General features: G+C 48.0%; 1 protein-coding gene and 1 long non-coding RNA gene across 12 annotated transcripts in view; one reads left to right on the forward strand and one right to left on the reverse strand.

The window, feature by feature from the left end:
* Positions 1 to 23,010, reverse strand: part of MAP3K9 (mitogen-activated protein kinase kinase kinase 9) — a 94,066-nt gene that overhangs the window by 41,698 nt on the left and 29,358 nt on the right. For 3 of the 11 annotated variants that reach the window (XR_013228417.1, XM_077322638.1, XM_077322637.1), the window contains exons 9-11: positions 15,661 to 15,773; positions 13,418 to 14,206; positions 10,454 to 10,947 (exon numbers count right to left, since the gene is read on the reverse strand). Coding sequence is in view for 8 of the 11 variants with exons in the window: in XM_077322638.1 (XP_077178753.1) it covers positions 10,475 to 10,947; positions 13,418 to 14,206; positions 15,661 to 15,773 (1,375 nt within the window). In the remaining 3 variants the exon portion in view is untranslated. Of the gene's footprint in view, positions 1 to 5,694; positions 10,948 to 13,417; positions 14,207 to 15,660; positions 15,774 to 23,010 lie in introns of those variants that run through there. The other 8 variants (XR_013228418.1, XM_077322641.1, XM_077322644.1 and 5 more) reach the window with 6 other exon arrangements.
* LOC143830312 (uncharacterized) lies at positions 18,379 to 20,174 on the forward strand. Its single transcript, XR_013228420.1, has 2 exons — positions 18,379 to 18,459; positions 19,945 to 20,174. It is a non-coding gene; the product is annotated as an uncharacterized LOC143830312 (long non-coding RNA).

Raw genomic sequence — 23,010 nt, forward strand, 5'->3', positions numbered from 1 at the left:
ATTAACTGCTCCATTTACAAATGTCTAGAAAACTCCAGAGGTTTCTTGATACGGGTGCTGATCTAAAATGTTGGACTACAAAGATAAACAAAAAACTCAAAAGCCTAAGAAGGTTGCTTTGTTCTAGAAAACTTTGCATTTTCAATTTGTAAAAGTTAATACTATTATTATTTATATATATATATGCTCCCTTTGTCGGGGACCCGCTTGCTAACTGAAAAAACAGGGTGTCGCTTTGAAGAAAACGTCACGCCAGGCCTGGTGAACGATACAACAGGAACAAGCTTTATTTCAGCAACGTGGAGTCCGCTGGTATGGAGTAAGAGCTTCCACCGAACTCCAGGTGGAAGCTCCCTTTTATACAAAACCCACCTCCTTAGGCTGTATTGCCCCACCCAGTACTTGCGGAGGGAACATGCTGATACAATCATGACTCATGCACATATGCGAGGTTTTCCGGGGTTCCTGATGGCCCATTTTCCTGGAACAAAGGGCCATCTCCGGGCCCTTGTCAAAAGGTGGAGGGGGACATTGAGGTTCTTTAGCGGCCATTGCCACCTCAACGATCGGGTGGGGCGCCCAGCTGCCGGCTTGCCTATGATCACCATGCCCTACCTCCGTGATCGCGGGCGCCTCTGATGGCGGGGTTCGGTCCGGTTCCCCAGCCACCAAGGACCGAACCACGACATTCTGCCCCCCCAAAGGTCCATTCTCCAACCCCCCGGGACGGCCAGGATACCGCTTGTGGAAACGTTCAGTGAGTCGGGGCGCAAGGACGTCCGCTGCCCAGACCCATTCCCGGTCCCCCAAAGCGAAGTCCTTCCATTCCACGAGGTACTGCAACTTCCCCCTGTGGAGTCTAGAGTCCAGGATATCCGCCACCTCGTGGTGCTCCCCCCCCGGCAGGACCTCGGGCGCTGGCGGGGAAAACACGGGGTGCCAAACGTCACCGTCCGGAGTTTTTTTTAGAAGGCTCACGTGAAAGACGGGATGGATGTGCCGGAGGTTCTTGGGGAGCTTGAGCTTGACCGAAACTTCGTTGATCGGGGCCAAGACCTCGAAAGGCCCCAAAAACCGAGGGCCTAGCTTCTTGCTGGGCAAATTCAACCGTAGGTTCCGGGTGGAAAGGTAAACTCGATCCCCCGGTCGGATCTCCTCAGCTGGTCGTCTCTTCCGGTCGGCGTCCTCTTTCTGCGCTGCCTTGACTTTGTGGAGCTGCTCCTGCAGCGACTTCCAGCAGCTCCCGGCACGCTTCCCCCACTCGCGAAGGTCGGCCGATTCCCGGGCGGGGACCTCTCCAAGCTCCGGGAAGTGTCTCAGGTCTGTCCCGTAGACGACGGCAAAAGGCGACATCTCCGTGCTGCTGTGGTCTGCGTTGTTGTACGCGAACTCGGCCAGGGGGAGCAGGGGCACCCAGGTGTCTTGATGATAGGAACCGAAACACCGCAAGTACTGCTCCAGTACTTGATTAACCCGCTCGGTCTGCCCGTCCGTCTGGGGGTGGTAAGCGGAGCTCAGCCCTTGCTCGATGTCTAACAGGCGCAGGAAAGCTTGCCAAAACCGGGACACGAATTGTGAGCCCCGATCGGAAATCACCTTGTCCGGCAGCCCGTGCAGTCGGAACACGTGATCCAGGAACATCCGAGCCAACTGTGAAGCACTGGGGACACTGGCGCAAGGAATGAAATGGGCCTGTTTGGAAAATAGATCTACCACCACCCAGATCACCGTTTTCCCCTTGCTGGGAGGCAAGTCTGTTATAAAGTCCATGGAGATCACTGACCACGGCCGGGTCGGGACCTCGAGCGGGTGCAGCAGACCTTTCGGCTTGCCAACCCCCGGCTTGCAGGTCAGGCAGACAGGACAACCACTGACGTAAGCTTTTGTGTCCCGCCGCAGACTGGGCCACCAAAACCGCCGCCGGGCCAACTTCCAGGATTTTACGAAACCGAAGTGCCCGGCGGTCTTAGCATCGTGGCAGAGGCTGAGGGCTTCCCGTCGTAGCCCTTCCGGGACGTAGACAGCCTCCCCCCTCCGCCAGAGACCGGAGTCCAAAATCAAAGAGTCCCGGAGCTCAGCCAGCTCCTCGTCTGTCCCGTAGGCTGCCACTAGGCGGTCTCGGAGCGGGGCGGTCGCCGGGTCGGGCTCCCATTCCTCCCTGGCCCGACGCCTAGTGACGACCCCCCGTCCCAGCTGCTCCTCACCAAACACGGACCTGGTGCAGGGAGCGTACCCCTCCCCATAATGCGGCAGACGGGAGAGGGCGTCCGCGAGGAAATTCTCTTTGCCGGGGATGTGACCAAGCTTGAAATTGTACCGCGAAAAGAACTCCGCCCACCTCATCTGCTTGGCGTTCAGGGATCGCGGTTGCCGGAGCGCCTCCAGATTCTTGTGATCTGTCCAGACCTCGAACGGCTCCTCTGTTTCCTCCAGCCAATGCCGCCATTCGGTGAGGGCGAACTTAATCGCAAACGCCTCCTTCTCCCAGGTAGACCAGTTCCGCTCCGTTTCGGCGAATTTTCGTGAGAGGTAGGCCGCCGGCCTCAGCTGTCCCGCCTTGTCTCGCTGCAGGAGAACCGCCCCGGCTGCTGCGTCGCTGGCGTCGACTTGTACCACCATCGGCTGGGTTGGGTCGACGTGCAGTAGCGTGGGCTCAGACGCGAAAGCTTGCTTGAGGGCCAGGAACGCTGCCTCCGATTTCTCATTCCAGCCGAGCGCTGCGCTGGGCCGCGTGGCGCGAGGACCTCTCCCCTTGGTACCTAGCAAGTCCGTGAGGGGAGCCACTACGGAGGAGTATCTGGGGATGAAGCCTCTAAAAAAGTTAGCAAACCCCAGGAAGCTTTGTAGCTGTTTCCGGGTGCGGGGCCTTTCCCAGGCCAGCACCGCCTGCACCTTCTCGGGGTCCATAGCTATGCCCTGGGCTGAGATGCGGTAGCCCAAATAGTCCAGGGAGGGACGGTGGAATTCGCACTTAGCCAGCTTCACGTATAGGTGGTTTGCCAGCAGGCGCTTTAACACCTCCCTCACCAGGGTCACGTGCTCTTGGGGATCTTGGCTGTAGATCAGGACGTCATCCAAATAAACAACCACCCCCTGAAACAGAAGGTCCTGCAACACCTCATTAATTAGACTCATGAAAACCCCAGGTGCCCCGCTTAAACCGAACGGCATCACTTTAAATTCGAATTGTCCCAATTGACAGTTAAACGCTGTTTTCCACTCATCCCCCTCCCGGATGCGTACCCGGTAGTACGCCTCCCTTAGGTCCAGCTTAGTGAACAGAGTCCCTTTGCCCAGCCGGGCCAGCAAATCCGGGATCAGCGGGAGGGGGTAAGCGTTCCCCGCTGCGATGGCGTTGAGGCCCCGGTAGTCCTGGCACAGCCGTCGGGACCCATCCTTTTTCCGGACGAACAAGACTGGAGCTCCCATGGGACTGGAAGCGGGCCGGATGAAACCTCGGGCCAGATTTTTACCCAAAAACTCCCGGAGGTCCTTGAGCTCACCCTCACTCATCTTGTAGATGCGCCCTTTGGGTAGTACCGCCCCCTCTGGGATGTTGATAGCGCAGTCCGTGCGGCGGTGTGGGGGTAGCTCGTCCGCTTCCCGCTCGCTGAAAACGGCTGCGAGGTCTCGGTACTCTGGCGGGACCTCGGGCTCTGGTATCTCCTGCTGCGCCGCCGCCGCTCCCCTGGGACGCGCCGCCGTCCTCTTGTGGCTGGAATTCTCGTGGGGGACCCGATGCCGTGCACCCACCGTCAAGTCGAACTTCAGGGTCCCCGCCCGCCAGTCCACCACGGGGTTGTGTTCCTTCAGCCAATCCAGGCCCAACACCGCCCGATATCCCGCTACGGGGACCTGGATCAGCCACCGCAGCTCTTGGTGGTCCCCTATGTGGATGGCGATAGGACCCACCTCCTCCCCGAAAGGTCCCCCCTGAATCGGGCTGCCGTCCATCTGGACGAAAACCAGGGGAACCTTCCGAATGCGCTTCGGTAGCCCCAAAGCCCGGGCTATCTGGGGGTGGACCATGCTGTGGTCGCATCCAGAGTCCAAAAGAGCCTCCCCCACCCAACTTAGTCCGTTCTCCGGGTTCCGGAGCTCTAAAATTACCACGTTCGGAGGTCGCGCCTCATGCTGTAGGGGTTTTCCCTCGCACCGCGGGACCTGCTGCCCGGCGCCGTCTACAGCAGGTCCTGGCCGTTTCCCGTCGCCTGGGCGCTTCCCGGTTCGTTGCGGAGGTCCTCCGCCCGGCGTGCCTGCTGGGGGCGTGTCGCACCTCCCCCCTGGGAGAGCCCGCGGTCCTCCCCCCCTTGCCGTTGGCACGCTGCTGCGAAATGTCCTGACCCCCCGCATTTCAGGCACAGACCTTCCCGGCGTCTCCTTTCCCGCTCGGGGTTCGGGGGTCGTTTGGGGCGAGAGTTGTCGGGGCCCGGTCTCGGCGCCTCGGCTGACCCGCCTTTGGCCTCCCGGGGGGGTGCGGCGGCCCAACCCAGGCTGGCTTCCAGCTTGGCGACCACAAAACACCACCCCTCTAGTGTAGACAGATCTTCTTCCGTCCCCTTGATCACGGCCCATTCCCTGAGCTTCGGGTTAAGGCCCTCCCGGAAGTACTTGATTTGGGTCTCCTCGTTCCAGGAGAACACCTTGCCTGCTTCCCTCCGGAAAATGTCTATATAGTCCATAACCCCCCTAGTACCCTGTCGAAGTCCCTTGATCCGACTCTTTGCCTTGTCCTCAGCCTGGGGGTCCTGGAATCGTCGGCGGAGCGCGACCACGAAGTCCTGCAGGTCCCGAGTTGCCGGGTCGCCGCGCTCGGCCAACCCTAGGTACCACTGACCCGCCTTGCCCTGGAGACACGAGGCCACCCCCCAGACCAAGTCCTCGGAGTCCTCATACCGGTCTCCATACCTCCGGGCATGCGTCAGCGCGTGGAGGAGGAACTGCGGGAGGTCGTCCGGCGTCCCGTCGAAACGCGCCTTAAGCTCTGGGGGGGAACGTTTTGGAGAGTAGTCCGACCCCCTCCGGATCCGGGATTCTCGGCGTCCGCCGTCTCGTCCTGCTCCGCTCCACCGGCTACCAACTTGCCCAACGACGCCGTGCCGCTCCCTGCCTTGCACGTCGCTCCTGCGTTGGTCCGGCTCTCGCCGCCCCGTCGGCTCCCCCGCTCCCCCGAGATCCTCTGCTGTCTCGCCTCTCCGCTGGCCGTCTCGCCTACTCGGGACTGAAAACTGCTCCGGGTCGGGGTCCGGGGCCCGCTCACCAGTGCCGGGCTCGTCCTCGTCGCTGGAGACGTCCTCACTCGACGCGATCCCCTCCGCCGTTGTATTACCAGTCCCTCCGGGCCCGGCCCGAGCTTGCTCACGGGCTTCAGCTGCCTGCAAGCGCCTGGCCAAGTCCGCCATGGCCCGCCGCAGGTCCTCTAGGGATTCCTCAGGTCCTACCGGGCGAAGCGCCTGCCTCAGCTGGGTGTCCCAGGTTGGGGCCAACCCCCCAGACCTCGGCGCGCTCCCCGCCGTGCTTGGGAACCCCATGGCCCGGCGCCTTCCCTTGGCCGCCGCTGCCGAGGGTCTCGGGGTCCCGGACAGCTGCTCCTGGCCCCCCGATTTTCGGAGGAAATCTCCCGGGGACATTAAACTCATGTTCCCGGGGTTCGTGGGGGTCGAGACCGCCCCGTTGCTTGAAAACGCCATCTCTGGATCCGTCCCGATAAGCGCTCGGATGCGATGCCGACCCTGGAGTTCGGTGGGAAGCTCTTACGATGTCGGGGACCCGCTTGCTAACTGAAAAAACAGGGTGTCGCTTTGAAGAAAACGTCACGCCAGGCCTGGTGAACGATACAACAGGAACAAGCTTTATTTCAGCAACGTGGAGTCCGCTGGTATGGAGTAAGAGCTTCCACCGAACTCCAGGTGGAAGCTCCCTTTTATACAAAACCCACCTCCTTAGGCTGTATTGCCCCACCCAGTACTTGCGGAGGGAACATGCTGATACAATCATGACTCATGCACATATGCGAGGTTTTCCGGGGTTCCTGATGGCCCATTTTCCTGGAACAAAGGGCCATCTCCGGGCCCTTGTCAAAAGGTGGAGGGGGACATTGAGGTTCTTTAGCGGCCATTGCCACCTCAACGATCGGGTGGGGCGCCCAGCTGCCGGCTTGCCTATGATCACCATGCCCTACCTCCGTGATCGCGGGCGCCTCTGATGGCGGGGTTCGGTCCGGTTCCCAAGCCACCAAGGACCGAACCACGACACCCTTAGACCAGGCTCAAAGGATTTCACTAGGGCTTCTCCTCACTCAATTGTACTTCAGAGAGCAATCTACTTTTTGAATGTGTAAACAAATGGGACTGAATTAAGAGATTACTTTCCCAAAGTCATTAAAATTGTGTAAATTGTATATCCAGCCACACACAGGAGTTCTAGGTCCAGCCTGAATGAAAAACAATGGATGTCTCTAGATCTGTATGCACTTAAACATCTGCAAATCATCAGTCATTTTCTTCTGTGGCACAGGTAGAAACACCGAGGAAACAGGGAGAGGAATTGCCAGTTAAGTACTCATATTGTTCCTTTGAATATGCCACAAAAGCATTCAATTCTGTTTGCTCATGGGATGAATCTTCCACTTTATGGCATGCACCTGAATAATCAGAACTGGATTCTAATAATCAGAACTGGACTTGGAGAGGAAGAATAATAAGCCGGCTAAGTGGAGTAAAGCCACTAGATTGTGTTTCCAAGGCTATATAAACTACAAGCAGCTTTTCTGGGCAATCATTATTAATTAAGCTATCTTCTAAAGCCCACTGTGGGAAGCCTGGTTTTGGATTATAATTCTCTCACACCCAAAGGCAACATTCAATTTAATTTCAACAGAAAATGGTGCCGATTGCCTACATCTCTTAGAGAATCAGGGAGATTAAATCAGATTCTGAAACTTTACTCTCTAAAGACTTGGATTAACTTAAAGTTTTGGCTTTACAAAGCCCTTCATGGCCTTGGACCCTCCTAACTGCAAGACCGTCTCTCCCTTTATGCTCTGCCATGACAGCTTTGCATATCCCAGCAAAACCTCCTGCAAGTACCAACCTACAAACGGGCAAACTCAACAACTGCCTGTTCATGTGACTTCTCCTTTGTGACCCCCACCTTGTGGAACTGGTTGCCTGAGGAAGTCAGGAAGGCTCCCCACATTCCTGGCTTTCTACAAATTGCAAAACTGCATTATTCCAGAGGGCTTTTTTATGCAGGCAATAGGGTCACACCATTACAAAAAGCTTCATGGAGTTACCTGGATAAATTACTGGGAACTTTGGCCAGTACTACTATGCACAGTTTGCTGTGGGTTGCTCTACAACCCAGATTCTATTTCACTATCTCACTTTGCTGAAAGTATTGACTCACTCTGTGTGATCCTCTTGATATTCCAGTGAGAAAGGTGGATTATAAATAACATAAATAAATAAAATAATAAATAATCCACTAGAGCATTTCTACAGGTGATCTAGTGGAATGCAACTCCCCTCCCCCCCCAACCCAAAATACCCTTGGAAGCAGTCTGGGGATAAGACTACAAGAAACTTGCTTTCCATAAGTAGAAATCCCTCCATCTAGGGAAACTAGAGTCACCAACTTCCATGCGGACTTGGAGATCTCCCAGAATTACAACTATTCTCAAGACTACAGAGATCAATTCCCCTTATGATAATGGCTGGTTTGGAGAGTGGAATCTTTGACATTATTGCCTGCTGTGAAGATAAAGGCCTTTGGTTTACTTTGCCAACAAGCAAGAGTCCTTCATCTAGAAATGCAAGGTTTACTGCACGGAATGATACGTGTTGTACAAAATTAAGGTAATGTGACTACTAGGACAATACAATTAGTTTAAAATGCGATTTAATGTGCACCAAATTGATAGTTCTGTATTAGGATTAGTGCCATTCATGGTACATGAAATACTGTGTTTCAAATATTGTGGAACTGAACCGATAATGGTGTCCACAGGATATTGGATAGCCTATAGACACAAAAATACATTTTGGTTCTTCATTACTAGAAAACCTTTTTAGGCTCTTGCCCTATACAAGCCCACTTCAGAGAAAGTTATATTGATTTTGTTGGGACTGACATCTGAGTAAACATGCACTGGCATATGCTCTTGGAGCCATTAATAGTCACTAACTTCCCTTCACAAAATGAGGTTGGAATTGTTCTTTGAGCAATTCCCTTGAAAGCCTTACATAAGCTACCTTGAGTTCTGTGAGGGTGGGCGGGATGTATGTACAATAAATAAATAAATGGGCCTTATAGTTTAATCTATGCCTCTACATAAAATAATTGAGTTTTGTACCTAAGTGCTCAAAATGTTCTGAGGAATCTGCCTCATCAGGGTCATGACAACAATTTGGGCTCACCTGTAAATTTCCCTCCAAATATATTCATGTTAAGAATGATTTTCTCTACACTTGTAGAAGCAACCCTTTAGAATTTAATTATTAAAAATTCCAAACAGCAATTTTCAGCCTTAAAAACCAAATTGCAAATATATGTTCTAGAGACTGATCAGATTTGCTCATCTGTCTGGCCTTGTGATAAAGTAACCTTGGGAAATTGCCATGGATGCTCTGCTTCCTCTGCTAATGCAAGACCTTAGGAAACCATTTACCCCCCCCCCCCCAGCATCAAACAGGGCTTTTAACATGTCAAGGAAGTACAGTTCTGCTTCTACGGAGACCATAGTGCCACATTCCAGCTTGCACAGTTGAGATAAGCCTACACTTCTGCTGCATGAGGTAGCTATAAATATAGATGGGAAAAAACTGAGGCACATATGATAAAGTTATTTGTTCAAATTTACACAGCAAGATGCTGGCAGAACCAAGGTAAAACCTCAATAGTTACAACTTCCATTTTCCCTGGCTAACACTGCTACAGGTTTAAACACAAATCTTTTGAGAGTGATCAACTATGCTTCAGATGAGTGAACAGTGGCCCTCTTTTAACAAAATAAAAATGGAAAGAAATCACATGGCATTAAATACAAGAGAAGCAAAAAGATGCTGGGAATAAAAATCAATAGGGATTACATCCATAAATCTAAAAATGAAACACAGAAAAATGAAACACAGAAAACACTTTCAAAAGTTAAAATAATACTGGCGCTTACTATTTTAATATAGCACAAACTGGAAACTAGAAGAGGGGGAAACACCTAACCCTAAAACCATGTCATAAAAGCAGTTCAATTTTTTTGTCTGACTTTTAACAGCCACACAGAATTTACCCTACCAAAGATTCCTTCCTTCAGATGAATGGTGGCAGCTTCTGCCATTACACTGTACTTTGGAGATACTCTGAAATTTTTATGTCGACCCTTTCTTTTTTCTCTGAGTGGCTCAAATGAAGCTCTTTTCTGTTTACAAGTGTCAAAAGTACTATGAACCCAACGTGACTGCAAGAGTCCTCCCTCACACAGTTCCCGTTTCAGAGAAACCTGGAAAAACATCAAGGTGGTTCATTACTTTCAGAGCATCTCCAAGGCTCAGGTGTTGATAACGGTGGGAATTCCTGACATATGGAAAGATGGGTTAAGGGCTGCCATTTAATCTGTATGCCACTGACAGTTTCTCTAGATTAATTTCAGCACCCATGTACTTCAGCCTAATAACACATATGGTGTCAGAGGGGAAAGCAGGAGGCATAAAAGCATATGATCTTAGCCATATCTCACACTGTCCTGTCCCTCCTCCCCTCACTATCACAGCTTCCCTCCTTGGTGCTTGTGCACCAGTTTAGCCATACGCCTTCTAACTGCATCTACTTCCAGGAGTTAAAAGATGGGCACCTTAATGTTTCACTGGCATCCTGTTTTATCATATTTCCTGGGGGGGGGGAGATGACAATGGGAGACGCTGGCCAGTTTCGCATTTATGAAGAAACATACACACAGTATCCAATCTGAGGAAGAGGAATCATTTGAGTACCCATAATGATCAAAGGATGAAATGGTAATGAAATGTGACAAGAGCTGTGGTGTAGGTACATTTACATCATTTCTGAAGTTTAATAACCTTTGAAAACGAACACTGGTGCCCAACATAGCATTCTAAATATTGGGACTGAGGTAACTGTAAAACCTACAGTGATATATGGTATCTCTGGCAGAGGTTTAGATATAGCCTCATTGCCTACTGCAGTTCTGAAATGGATGAAAACTGCAGAAAATCCCAGAACCGAAATCAGCAGTTCTGAGTAGCTGAAGTACATGCAGCTACAAGAATAATAATAATAACCATACAAAAACTCATAAAAATCCCACTCAGGTAACCCAATACCATGTCTGTGGCAGACACAGCACAAGTGACATGACCTCAGCAGCATCTCTCTACTTCACTCATGTTCAAAGTGCATTCTTAGTGCAAGAAGTAGAACCGAATGGAAAGAGGCTTACCAACCCCCAGTGGATTTCATGTTAGGACCAGAACTCTTGTTTGAGTTCATATGATGTCGCTTTATGTGTTCTGAGTTCAGTTCTGCATAGTGGAACGGTGTTGTCCTGACTCTGACCTTCAGCATCCACATCCAATAGCGTCCGCTCTTCTTCTGGCAGCCTGACATGGAAAGGAAGCAGTGCAGGCCTCTCTTCAACAGTGCTACTGCTGCTGGCAAAGCAAGAGTCCAGGTTACTGGGTGTTTCAGCGCTGGAACTATTTGCAGAGGATTCACCCCTTGCATTACTGGGTGAGACAAACCACCAGGGGTCAAGCCGCTGCCTGTTAGCAGAAGGGCGAGGCCTAGGCAGGAATTCCAAGGTCTTCGGTCTCTCCAGTGTAGAGTCCTGCTGAGCATTATAGCGCCTGGGGGTTGGAGGAAAGATGAGGTTGGGGTCTGGCAGTCGAGGGACTTCATTTGCACCCTGACTTGGGCTGGGTGTTTTAAACACACCTATTTCCCCCAGCAAGGAAAAGAAATGAAAGGGGAGAAGAGAGAAACCAACCAGTTAGACAACACTGATGAAGTGAGACACTGGGTTCATTTAGTAAACACAAGGTGAAGTCAGACACAGGGTTTCCTTGATTAAGGACATGCAGGCAACATTGCATCTACACCCGTCTTCCTGCTGACCTCTTCTGAATGACAGCACAGAAGGGTAGCTAGACCAGAACACTGGGCACTTCCCCAACCAGAGAATGTTTAAGTCTCCTGCATAATTAAGTCCACTTATTTCTTGAGAATTATTCCCACACTTGTGGTTGAGAGCTGAACTGTGTGGCAGTGTGGAAACCTGCCATCTTGATACAACCAGGGGCAGGGAAAACTGGAACATAGCCAATGCCATTAAAAATCAAAAAGATGCCAAATGAGTTGTTGAAGGGTGATATGCCTCATTACTAAGGTTGTTCAGAGCAAATAAGGATTCTGAATGCTTCAGTGTTATGGCATAGAGCTGGCTGCAACTCCAGCTCACAAACTATTCTGCTAAGACCGAATCATTGGCCCATGTATCCAAAGAAAACTGAAGAATTGTAGAGACTGAAGCTACTCTTCCCTGTCAGATGTAAAATATTGAGACAGTAACACTGCATGGATACAGGTTTTATAATTAGAGAGCTTGTGTTTAGGGGCTCTCATTTCAGACAGAACTTTGCAATTTGAAAAGGTAACCCATTTTTTATGGATAGGATTGAGGAAAAGCCTTTTTTCTTTGTGGAGGAAAACCCTACAACTGGAATTATATTGATTGACATTATATTCATGAAGAAAGATTTTGCAGTATTCCTATTGACAAATACGAATAATTGACACGGTTCACACCTTTTCATTATGATCTTTGGCACCAACTGAGTTGGAGGAACAGAAGGAAGCTCTGATTTGGGTGGCAGTAGTTGAAGGGAGAGAAACATTATGGATATTAGAAGAAGCCCTGCTGTAGGCAGCTAGGGAAGCATGATAAATTAAACTTTTATGCAGCATGGAAAAACAATAATGTGCCAGGGGAAAAATGGAATGGGGGAATAAAGAAAACTACAACTGGTGGCTACCAGTAAGAGAAAAGGAGGCTGGGGTTATGAACAAACATGACTTGACAAAAGTGGTCATGGCATAAAAGCCACCAGGGTGCAGAGGGCTAAGAGTCAAATTAGGATCCATCTTCAAAGCACAAAAGTGCAAAGTAGGAATAATATCACCACACTGCCAGGGCTCACTTTGTCATCCCAAGCAAGATACATTTTTATTTCCCCTGCCCACAGTTAGTTCTTAAGCAGCAAATCATGGGCTCATACAAAAAAGGTCTATTTCCTAGCATTTCTGTTTTAATTCCCGTAACATGGGTGGTGGTGGAAAGTGGCATCAAGCCATATGGTTTTCAAGACTTTTCAGCTCAGAGTTTGTTTGCCATACCTGCTGCTGTATAACAACCCTGGGCTTCCTTGGTGGTCTCTCATCCCTATCCTAACTATGGCTGACTCTACTTAGCTTCTGAGATCTGATGAGATCCAGCTAGCCTGTGCCATCTAGGGCAGGGCTCTTTACATAATACAAATTGATTGTGAGGGGCCCGTAACCCTGTGGCAGAATGAAATTTAATATCAGAATTGGTCTCTCCTTCCTTATTTTTTTTAAAAGGAGTGTTGTGGTACCTAGCAAATTTATTGTAGCTTAAATAGTTGCTGAATTGAAATTCAACAGCAGACTTAACCGTATTAGCCGGTTGGGAAGTTTCTGCCAAGACATGCTTAGGCCAAGAATTTGCTTTCAAACAGTAGGATTGTTAGAAAAAGTTCCTCAGAGCATGACCGTCAACCATAAGTAACGTCAATCTCTGCTTCCCCATATTGTTCAGCAAGATGCCTCTTGGCAGAGATAATGGCAGGAATTTTAAACACAAGGGCTGAGCTGCCCACAAGCCCATCCTTCCCATCCCTCTGTTCTTCCCCTCCATTTCCCTTCCCCAGAAACATCTATTGTGGTCCCTGGCCAACGATATACTTGAGCTGGGGTTTGGAAGTTCTGCAGATTTTAATGCATTCATTTTATGCAAGTCTCTTTGTACACCTCCACAGCTTATGTGACCAATTAAGAGAATAGGGAGAAATTTCAAATTACAGGAGAATATTCTTGGGAAGTATTGTGCGGAGTTTGTCATTTCAACTGTAGTCATCTCATAGAGCAAAAAAACCCAAAACAAACAAACAAAAACCAAAGAAAGAGAGAGAGAGAATGAAGCATAGAAAGATTACAGAAGCTTAAAGATTGTTTCTCCCTTTAGTCGTAGAAAGTCCTCCACAACTGCCAAGCAGATAGTTCAGAATGAGAGTGGGGAAAGGGGCAGGATCATAAATGCAAAATCCAGTGGCAAGAGAATGAAAGTTAGTTTTTATTCTATGGGATGTGAAGGAAAAGGGTAACCTACCTGCTCCCAATGTTCCTGTGGGGGAATTACTGGAAAGGTATCCATTGGTAAAGAGACCAGCAACTTTTATGGCACCGTCAGAGGGGGTGCGCCGGTGCCCCCCTGGGTGAGTTTCTGAAGAAAGAGTCACATGTGTGGGAGTCAAAGACTGGTTGGGATTCCGCTTGAACTTCTCAACACGTATATTAACCAGTGGATTACTAACTGCCGGCAAGGGAGCTTTCACTGTCACAGGGCTGACAGGCATCTCATACACTACAATCTCATCGCTGTCTGAGCGTAGCAAGGATCGAGTTGAGTTACATTCAGAAATGGAAGACAAGGAGAGGAGGGTGAGGGAACTGGAGGGTTCGCCCAGCTCCTCTTTCTTGAAGAGCTTCCTTGAAGGAGGGCTGGTGCTCCGACGGGAACGGCCAGCTCGCTGAAAGATACTGTCACGTTTCTTCCTCTCTTCCTTGGGGGCTTCCAGTTCATCCTGGGTTAGCAGTTGGCACTTCCCAGCTTCCAAGAGATCGAAGCCTAGGCCAGCAGCAGCTAGCACTGCTGCACAGCCGAGAAAGGCAAGCTCACATCGTTTGTGGTGGGAACCACCACGTTTGAGGCTGTTGGTGGGGGTGAGTTGAGGGGTACTTGTGGCAGAGTTCACAGGGGTGGACTCATTGGCATCACTGGATTGGCCATCCCAGTCCTCATTCTTCTGAAAGGGGATACAGAGGTAGGATTGGTTAGGTCCAGGGGACTGCTGCAACTTGCTTTCTCCATTTTTCAAAGGATCACTGTCTTCATTCTCTGCAAAAATAAACAGTGAGCCTTTTACATTCGCGCTATGGAAATATCTACTGCCTATGTTTTATTGTACATTCCCAGGTAGAAATACACTGCAAATATAGCCTTTTATGGCAGTATTTTAAAAATCTCAGTCCTTTTTAGGCAACAATTCCAAACTAAGTATGACAGCAGATGTGCGTGAGTGAATCTACCATAAACATGCTGTATGTTTTCCGTGCTCACCAATAGCAGTTGCAAGAAGTGAGCAGTTGCATTAGTCCAGTGTTACCGGGGGGGGGGGAGAGGTTAAATCCTGCCCCATTCATCTCTGCAAACTCAGTCTGATCACAAAGCCCCTGGTTTCATGTCAAGGGAAGGCTAGATATTTTTTTAAGATGGCAGACAAAATTATAAGAAAGCCACTTTTTTTGTCAAAGGGCCATGTTTATAGGCTTTCCGTTTCCAAGATACAGGCAACATTTGTTCTGTAACTAATGAAAGGCTTAAAACAGCATGTTAATTTTCTAAAGAAAGCTAAACAGCTAAAGCAACATTGGTTGAATGCAAGAAAAGAGCCCTGCAAATAAGGACTAAAGCAGTGACAGAGACCCATCCTCAGCAGACTTCTTTCTCAGAACAATTCACTGTTTCCACTATCAGCAAACAACTAAGGAGCAATACACAAACCCAGGGAATAGCCCGTGAATGATCGAGGGCAAAACTGTAAGACAAAGAGGGCAGGACACAAGATGAATGAATTCCAGTCTGCTTCACACATCAGAGGAAAGTGCAGCAACAGCACTGGTACAACACATTAATACGCAAACATTACATTGATGTATATCATTATAAACTTGAATTTTTTAAAACTGCAGAGTACAGGTGAGTGAGATTTTTTTTAAGCTGCAGAGTACAGGTGAGATCATCTCTTCCCCTATGTCCCTCAATGGGGCTTACGCTCCAGCATGTAGAATCTGTTAAAGACCCGTGGCCCTAGAGAAGTAAAGTGGACCTCAACCAGAGCCGGGGCCTTCTCAGCTCTGAAGCTGGCCTGGTAGAACACTCTCCAAGAGGAAATCAGAGTCCTGTGGAACCTACAACAATTCTGAGTTATTCTGGCAGGCCTATGGTTCAGAACTCAAAATTTACCAACGGACTGGCCTCTCTAAACATTGCATATACATCTGAAACATCAAAACAAATTTAAACATTTGCCTTAGTGCTTCTACTCACAATCCCCTCAAAACTGTCGAGGAAGAATGGCTGCTCCTGAGCAGTAAGGTAAAGACAATAAGAAATAGTGATTTTAACTATTTATTATATTTAGCCTTTTGTATTTTATTAGGGAATACTTTTAATTTGAATCTGTATGATTTTGCTATGACGAAAAGTGCCCTGAGCTCCTTGGAAGGGCGTATAAAAATTCAACGATCAATCAAGAAACAAACAATAATTCAGTTAACAGGCTACTTTACCCATCTCCGTTAGGCTTGTAAATCCAGGCAAAGTAGCTGCCGTTCTCTGGACCTTTCCTAGGTTTGGGACACTAGATGACCACTGTCTGTATCCATCGACCAGAACCTTCAGACTAACATAAAGAAAAAGTATGCTTGAATGCATGGATTTTCTTCTGCCCAGTATTTAAGTTTCAATTAGGACTTCAAGAAAATGTTTTTACCCTTCCACCCCAATTTCTCTTCCACCACATCCCAAAGACAATGAGAACATGAACACGGGCACAGCAGCTTATACTATCTCCCAGATTTATTGTCATGTCACAATAATCCTGTGAAAATTCCTTCCATGCTAACAACCAAGAATCAACATTATATGCATGTATTAGATACAAAACTCTCTCCTTTGAAATTAGCACACTCTTAAATGGAGGCAGGATTCATTCCATTACTTAACAGGACTATAGCAGAAGTGGCTGGGTAGCATTGTATTTAGTGTGCTCATATTATAATTCTGCTAACAAACAATATGCATATGATTTCCAAACAGTCTCTCTATCCAGACAGTTTACAAGGCTAAACCTGGAGCAGAATTTTATCAGAACATTTTCTGAGACTTATAAAGGAAGACCCCAATTATACATACCCACAGAGTATGTATATACAGTCTATGTCTATGTATACACAGAGAGAGAGAGAAACAGAAGTGGGACTCACATGGCCATTTCAAACAGAAGGCCAAAGCCTTCTTTCCAGTCCATTTAACTATCAGGATATAAAAATCATCACATACTGCCATTAGCACAGTAGATTATCGAAATGAACCAGGGTGTTTGGAAATACAGTTTGTCTGCAGCTTGTGTCCTTCTCTGCTGCCAAGCAGAATCTCTGGATGCTATTCTGAATGACCTTGCGATATCATTCTTCTGACGAAATATCACTTTACCAGGAACCTATATTGCACTGGATGGATGCCTTTAATGCAATGGTTCTCAACCTGGGGGTCGGGACCCCTTTGGGGTCAAACGATCCTTTCACAGGGGTCGCAGCAGGGCAAGCAGGTTGCCTGGAGGGGAGGCACCATCCACACAATAGCCTTCCAGGGTAGAGCGAGATAGAGCATTCATCTGTCTGGAGCAGAGGAAGAGCAAGATCGGCATGGTAGGACAAGAAGCAGAACTGAACTCAGAAACTCCAGGGAAAAACCATTCTTTATACCATCATGAACAATGGATCTTCACACCATTGGTAAGTTTTGGTTAATTTCTGTAAAAGATCACTTGCATAACCTTATGGTTGGGGGTTGCCCCCTCTGTACTTTTTTAGCTCTACAACATTCTTTTGGAGATATGCTGACCAGAACTGTTCATAGTATTCCAAATGAGACCAAACCATAGATTTATATAGAGCAGTGGATCTCAGCTTGGGGTCGGGACCCCTTTGGGAGTTAAACAACCCTTTCACAGGGGTCGCCCTTTCCTAATAATCCTTAACAGAGTTTTCCCTTTTCACTACTGCAGCACTAAGTGGCTCACACTTTATATTTATTTATTTATTGTTTAGACTTATTGCCCACTACTCCCAAATTGGCTCGTGGCAGGTTACAACTCTCCATATTAAAAGCCCCATTAAAACCCCATTAAAACAATCTGGACATCCATCTATGCACCATAAACAGACTCCTAAAAACTTTTAAAAACCATGGCAGTAACCCACTAACCCCGCCCCCCCCCCCGAAATCTGTTACAGGAGTGGGAGGAGGGAGTGTAGATATACTGTCTTAACACTGGGGGACCCATCAGATCTTCCTTGCCATGCTGGCCTCAACCATAGACCTGATGGTAGAGCTCCATTTTGCAGGCCCTGCAGAACGGCAAAAGCTCCTGTGGGGCCCGCAGCTCTTTCCTTGAGCTATCCCCTACAACCACTTTCCCCCTCTCATTCTCAGCAAGTTCAGATCCCATTAATCTACACCTGAAGCTGGGATATTTTTTGTCTCAATGTGCATCACCAATACTGAACTTCATTTGCCATACTGTTACCCACTCTCCCAATTTGTGGAGGGCCTCTTGTAGCTCTGCACAGTCAGCCTCCTGAATAATTTTGTGTCATCTGCAAATTTGGCCACTACAGTGCTCACCCCTAGTTCCAGATCATTTATGAATAAATTAAATAGTACTGCCCCCAATATTGATCCTATGGAACCTCATTGCTTACTTCCCTCCATTGGAAGAACTGTTCACTGATTCCTATCATTTGCTTCCTGTCATTTAACCACTTTTTAATCTATAAGAGAAATGCCCTGTTATCCCCTGATTGCTAAGTTTGCACAGGTGTCTTTGGTGGGGTGCCTTATCAAAAGCATTTTGAAAGTTCAGGTATATAATGTCTCCTGAATCACCATTGTCTACATGCTCGTTCATTTTCTTAAAGAACTCCAAAAAGTTGGTGAGGCAGAACGAAACATTGGCCTACCTGAAGGTTTCTTCTCTTCAGTGGGGCGAAGTCCTCCACACTGGTTAGGTCACGCCTCCAACTGCTCCTTGCAGGGTAATGCAAATTAGCAAGCCTTCTGGGATCGTGGTAGGCTGACCCCTCCAGGCCTGGAATAGCCAAGCTCCAACCAATAATGTTCTTATCCAACCAACTTTATGAATCATTTAACTTCCTTAATTATTGAACTTAAACATGAACAGCAATATTAACATGAAAACCAACTTTTCATAACTTATCTGCTTTTCACCAGTTTTGCAACACAACCTATTGAGGAGGGTAAATATATTGGAGGACTTCGCCCCACTGAAGAGAAGAAACCTTCAGGTAGGCCAATGTTTCGTTCTCCTTCAGTGGGGGAAGTCCTCCACACTGGTTATGTAACCAAGCTAAATAGGGTGGGCTTATGTATATACGTCTTACAGATTCAACCTGCCACCTGTTTCAAGACTCGTCTGCCAAAGGTTACCAATTCCTCCTCCTGAGCCTCAATTTTGTAATGCCTCACAACAGTAGTAAAGGAGGACCATGTAGCTGTCCTACAAATCTCCTCAATCGAGGCTCTGGTTCTAAAGGCTGCCGAGGTGGCTGCGGCTCTGGTTGAGTGCGCCGTGATATTCTTTGGACAACTCAACCCTTGTGAATCATAAGCCTGCTTGAGACACAGTCTTATCCAATTGTTCACTGTAGACTTTGATACCTTATTACCTATGTTTGTTGTGCCGTAAGCCACAAATAAGGCCTCTGTTAATCTAAAGGCCTGAGTCCTTTTGATATAACATCTCAGTGCCCTTCTGACATCTAATTTGTGCCAGTTCTTTTCAGTTTCCCCTGAAGGGTTTGGAAAAAATGACGGAATCACTATTTGTTGGTTCAAATGAAACCCTGAATTGACTTTTGGTACAAAGGAAGGATCTGTACATAACAAAACAGATCGTTTACGGAATATACATAGATCTTTGGCAATTTATAGGGCACCCAGTTCAGACACCCTTCTTGCTGTTGTAACTGCAATCAAAAAGGCCACTTTCCAAGACAAGTACTTTAATTCTATCGATTTTAGGGGTTCAAATGTAAGCGCCTGAAGCACCCTTGAGAGGTTCCATGTCGGAAACCTATGTTGGACAGGTGTTGCTAATTGAGCTGCCCCCTTGAGATATTTTTTTGATCAGTTTACTGTTTGCAAGGCCTTTTAGACCTTTGAACTCCAACACCGCTGCTAAGGCTGACACCTGACGTCGCAGCGTATTAGGCCTTCACCCTTTACTTCTACCTTCATGTAAGAATGCCAAGATATCTTTATGAGACGGCTTCATCGGGTCCAAATTGCGGTTCCGTGCCCATTTCTTAAAGGCCAGCCAGGTATAATTATATATTCTCCTGGTTGCTGGACGCCTAGCATGAAACATTACATCCGCAATCTCTTTGGGAATGCCAGACTCTACTAGCGCTTCCCTACCAATTTCCATGCCGTCATTTTTAACCACTGAGGATCTGGGTGCCAAAGTGGCCCCTGGCTTAACAGATCTGGAGTCACTGGCGCAAGGTCCATGGGTTCTCTACTGATAGTTGTATTAAGTCCGAGAACCATGGTCTCCTTGGCCACCAGGGTGCCAATAGTATTACAGTTGCCTGATCCTCTCTGATTTTGTTCAACCCTTTGTTCAAGTCGAGTTGGGGGAAACATATAGAGAAGCCCCTTCGGCCAGTTCTGGAGAAGAGCATCTATGCCTTCTGACCCTTTTTCCGGAAACCTGGACATGAATCTGTTCACTTTCCTGTTTCGTTTTTTGTTTTTGCTGTGGCAAACAGATCCACTATTGGATTTCCAAAGCGAAGGATGATCTGCTGGAACATTTGTTGATTGACCACTCTGTCGGATCCACATCCTTGCGGCTCAGCCAATCCGCCATCACATTCTGGGTGCCTTGAAGATGCTGAGCCTTCACTCCTTGGACATGGCTTTCTGCCCACTGGCATATCATCACTGCCTCCTTGTGTAGCATCAACGCTCTTGTGCCCCCTTGTCGGTTCACATGGGCCTTGGCTGTCACGTTGTCTGTTTTGACTAGGACATACTGGTCCTGGAGTAGATCCTGAAAAGCTACCAGCGCCAATCTAATGGCCCTTTGTCAGGTTTGCCTTCGAGCGCCACCAGTTTAAATCCTTTTTCAGTCTCTCTGAGATGAAGATCATTTTGTGTCTTTTTTTTTTTTTTGATGATCTGACGTTGAAATGGCAGTAATGTCCATTGCAGTGGTCTGAGGTGTAACCTTGCCCAGGGAAATGTTTCTATGGTTGCTATCAAGAGGCCTAGCAGTTGTGCCAAGAGCATCAAGTCCCCTTTTTTTTGTCTTGCAAACCTTTGACACCATATCCTTCACCTTCCTCACCCTGTCTGGAGTCAGGAATACCCTGGCTTGTTTGGTGTTGATCAGAGTGCCTAAGTGAATCAGCTCTCTGAATAGTGTCAGATTGCTCTTCTGAAAATTGATCAAGAACCCATGTTCTTGAAGTGCGCGTACTGTAACCTCTACACTCTTCTGGGTTTCCCTGAGGCTCTCCCCCCTCAGCAAAACGTTGCCCAAATACGGATAAATGTGAACAGCTCTTTGTCGAAGAACTGCAACCAAAGTCACCATCACCTTGGTAAAAACTCTTGGAGAGGAAAAGAGGCCAAAGGGTAATGCCTTGTATTGGTAATGCTTGTTCCTGAAGGCAAATCTGAGGAATTGTCTGGAAGTTTGATGTATTGGAATGTGTAGGTAGGCTTCTTTCAAGTCTAAAGAAGCCATGAAATCGTTGACCTGAAATGCCTGTAGAATGGAACGAAGAGACTCCATTCTGAACTTCTGTTTTCTGACAAATAGGTTTAGTTCCTTTAAGTTCAGAATTGCCCTCCATTCTCCTGACTTCTTGGGCACAATGAACAGTATAGAATATACGCCCTTGCCCCTCTGAGATGTTGGAACTTCCTCTATCGGCCCAATGTCCAGTAAATGTTGAATAGCTTTCTGTACTAAAGAAGCTTTCATTTCCTCTTTCGGTATAGGGGACGACACAAATTTGTGGGGAGGTGTCTGAACAAACTGTATCTTGTAGCCGTGCTCCACAACTGACAGGACCCACTTGTCTGAAGTGGACTGCTGCCATGCAGGAAGAAAATTCTGAAGCCGGCCTCCTATTCTGGTGTCGTGCTGTAGATTTTTTTTTCTTCTTTTTTGGATGCTGTATGTCCATCCCTTTGTTTGTTGGGTTGATACTGGGGTCTCTGGTATCTAGACTGGTATGGGAAGGAATGTCTTCCTCTGAAACTATATCTCTGGGTACTTTGAGACTTGTACGAACGAAAGGACTGAAAGGATTTCTTTTTTAATTCCTTATCCTTCTGAGAAGTTGATGGCATTGCTTTTTTCTTCTCTTTGGTCTCTACTAAGACTTTGTCTAGTGCACCTTCCCCCAAAAGAGGTCTGCCTGAAAATTTTTCCGTTGCCAGATTACATTTTGATAGGGTATCCACTTTCCAGTGTTTAAGCCAAAGATTACGCCTGGCTACTATATTGGCCCCCTGTGCCCTGGCTGAGAACTGCATCGCATCTTGTGAGGCATCTGCAGCAAACTGGCAGGCTCTTTTGATCTTTAAAAGAGATCTTCTCAACCTTAGAGGGTCTGGCTCTGGATCTTGCAACAAGTCATCAGTCCAGACTACTGCTGCTCTGGCAAAATTAGAAAGAACTGCATCTGCCCTGATAGCTAAGGAGTTGGCTTCATGAGCTTTCTTTAACACAGTCTCATTCTTTCTGTCTACAGGATCCTTTAGGATGTTATCTCCATCTTTGGTTAGTACTGCTCCTGATAACATAGCTACTACAGGAGCATCGACCAGTGGTATTTTTAGATCCTGTATGGTTTCATCTGGAAGCATATAACATCTTTTGGCTACAGGATGCAAGGATATCCCACTATCAGGAATTGCCCATTCAGCTCTCATGACATCTTCAAAGTCATCAGCAAATGAGTATACTGTCAGCTTATTGGGGGGGTTCTTGAAACCTCTTGTATCCAAGTTAGCTGATCTCCTGGTCTTTCCTGAAGCAGAACTGGTCACAGTCTCCTCCTCATAATTGAGACTTTTAGTGACCTTTTTCAAAAGTCTTTGAAAATGTTCTGCTTGAAAAAGTCTGGAGGAGACTTCTTTGCAGTCAGAATCTGTCCCTGACCATTCCCCATCCTCCTTGTCTGAAGCCACTGTAACTGATGTAGCTGCTGACTGAAGATCCTCCCTTTCTGCCTCTTTGGTCTCCTGCTAGAGGAAGAGGCTGCTCTCCTAGATCTTAAAGAGGATCTTTTTCTCTTTCTGGATCCCTTGCTCCCTCCCTCCGTCTATTTTGGGAGGGTGGGAGGGACTTTTCTTGCACCCTGGCTGCAGTCTGGGCTTGTGGAGGAGCAGCTAATGACTGTGGAATCCACAAAGTCTGCCATTGTTTTCCCCCCCCCCCCCACTCTGCCAGTGAGGGTACTAAAAAGGCGGGGAAAACCGGCGTGGTGGTGTTATCTGCAGCCATCACATTTTCTGCTCTAGCAAGGGAGGTTTGTAGAAAGAGGGGCCCCACTGCCCCACCTCCCAGCCCAGCCACAGTTCCTGTTACAAACACATTACCAGCCTGCTCTTGTAATCTCTCAGTGCTGGTCCCGGGTGCGGCTGTATTCTGCCCGGGGGCGTCACGTCTTTCAGGCAGAGGAGACGCGGTCGCCTCCAACCGGGCCATTTCTTCCCCTCCCCGCTCAGCCAGAACGGGGGTGAGGGAATTCTCCGGCTGCAAGCCTGCAGATGGAGCTGGAGAAGATGAAAGCTGCTTCCCTGAATTCAGCATAGCC

This window comes from Paroedura picta, chromosome 2, assembly GCF_049243985.1.
Source record: "Paroedura picta isolate Pp20150507F chromosome 2, Ppicta_v3.0, whole genome shotgun sequence".
In the NCBI taxonomy this organism is placed as follows: Eukaryota; Metazoa; Chordata; class Lepidosauria; order Squamata; family Gekkonidae; genus Paroedura; species Paroedura picta.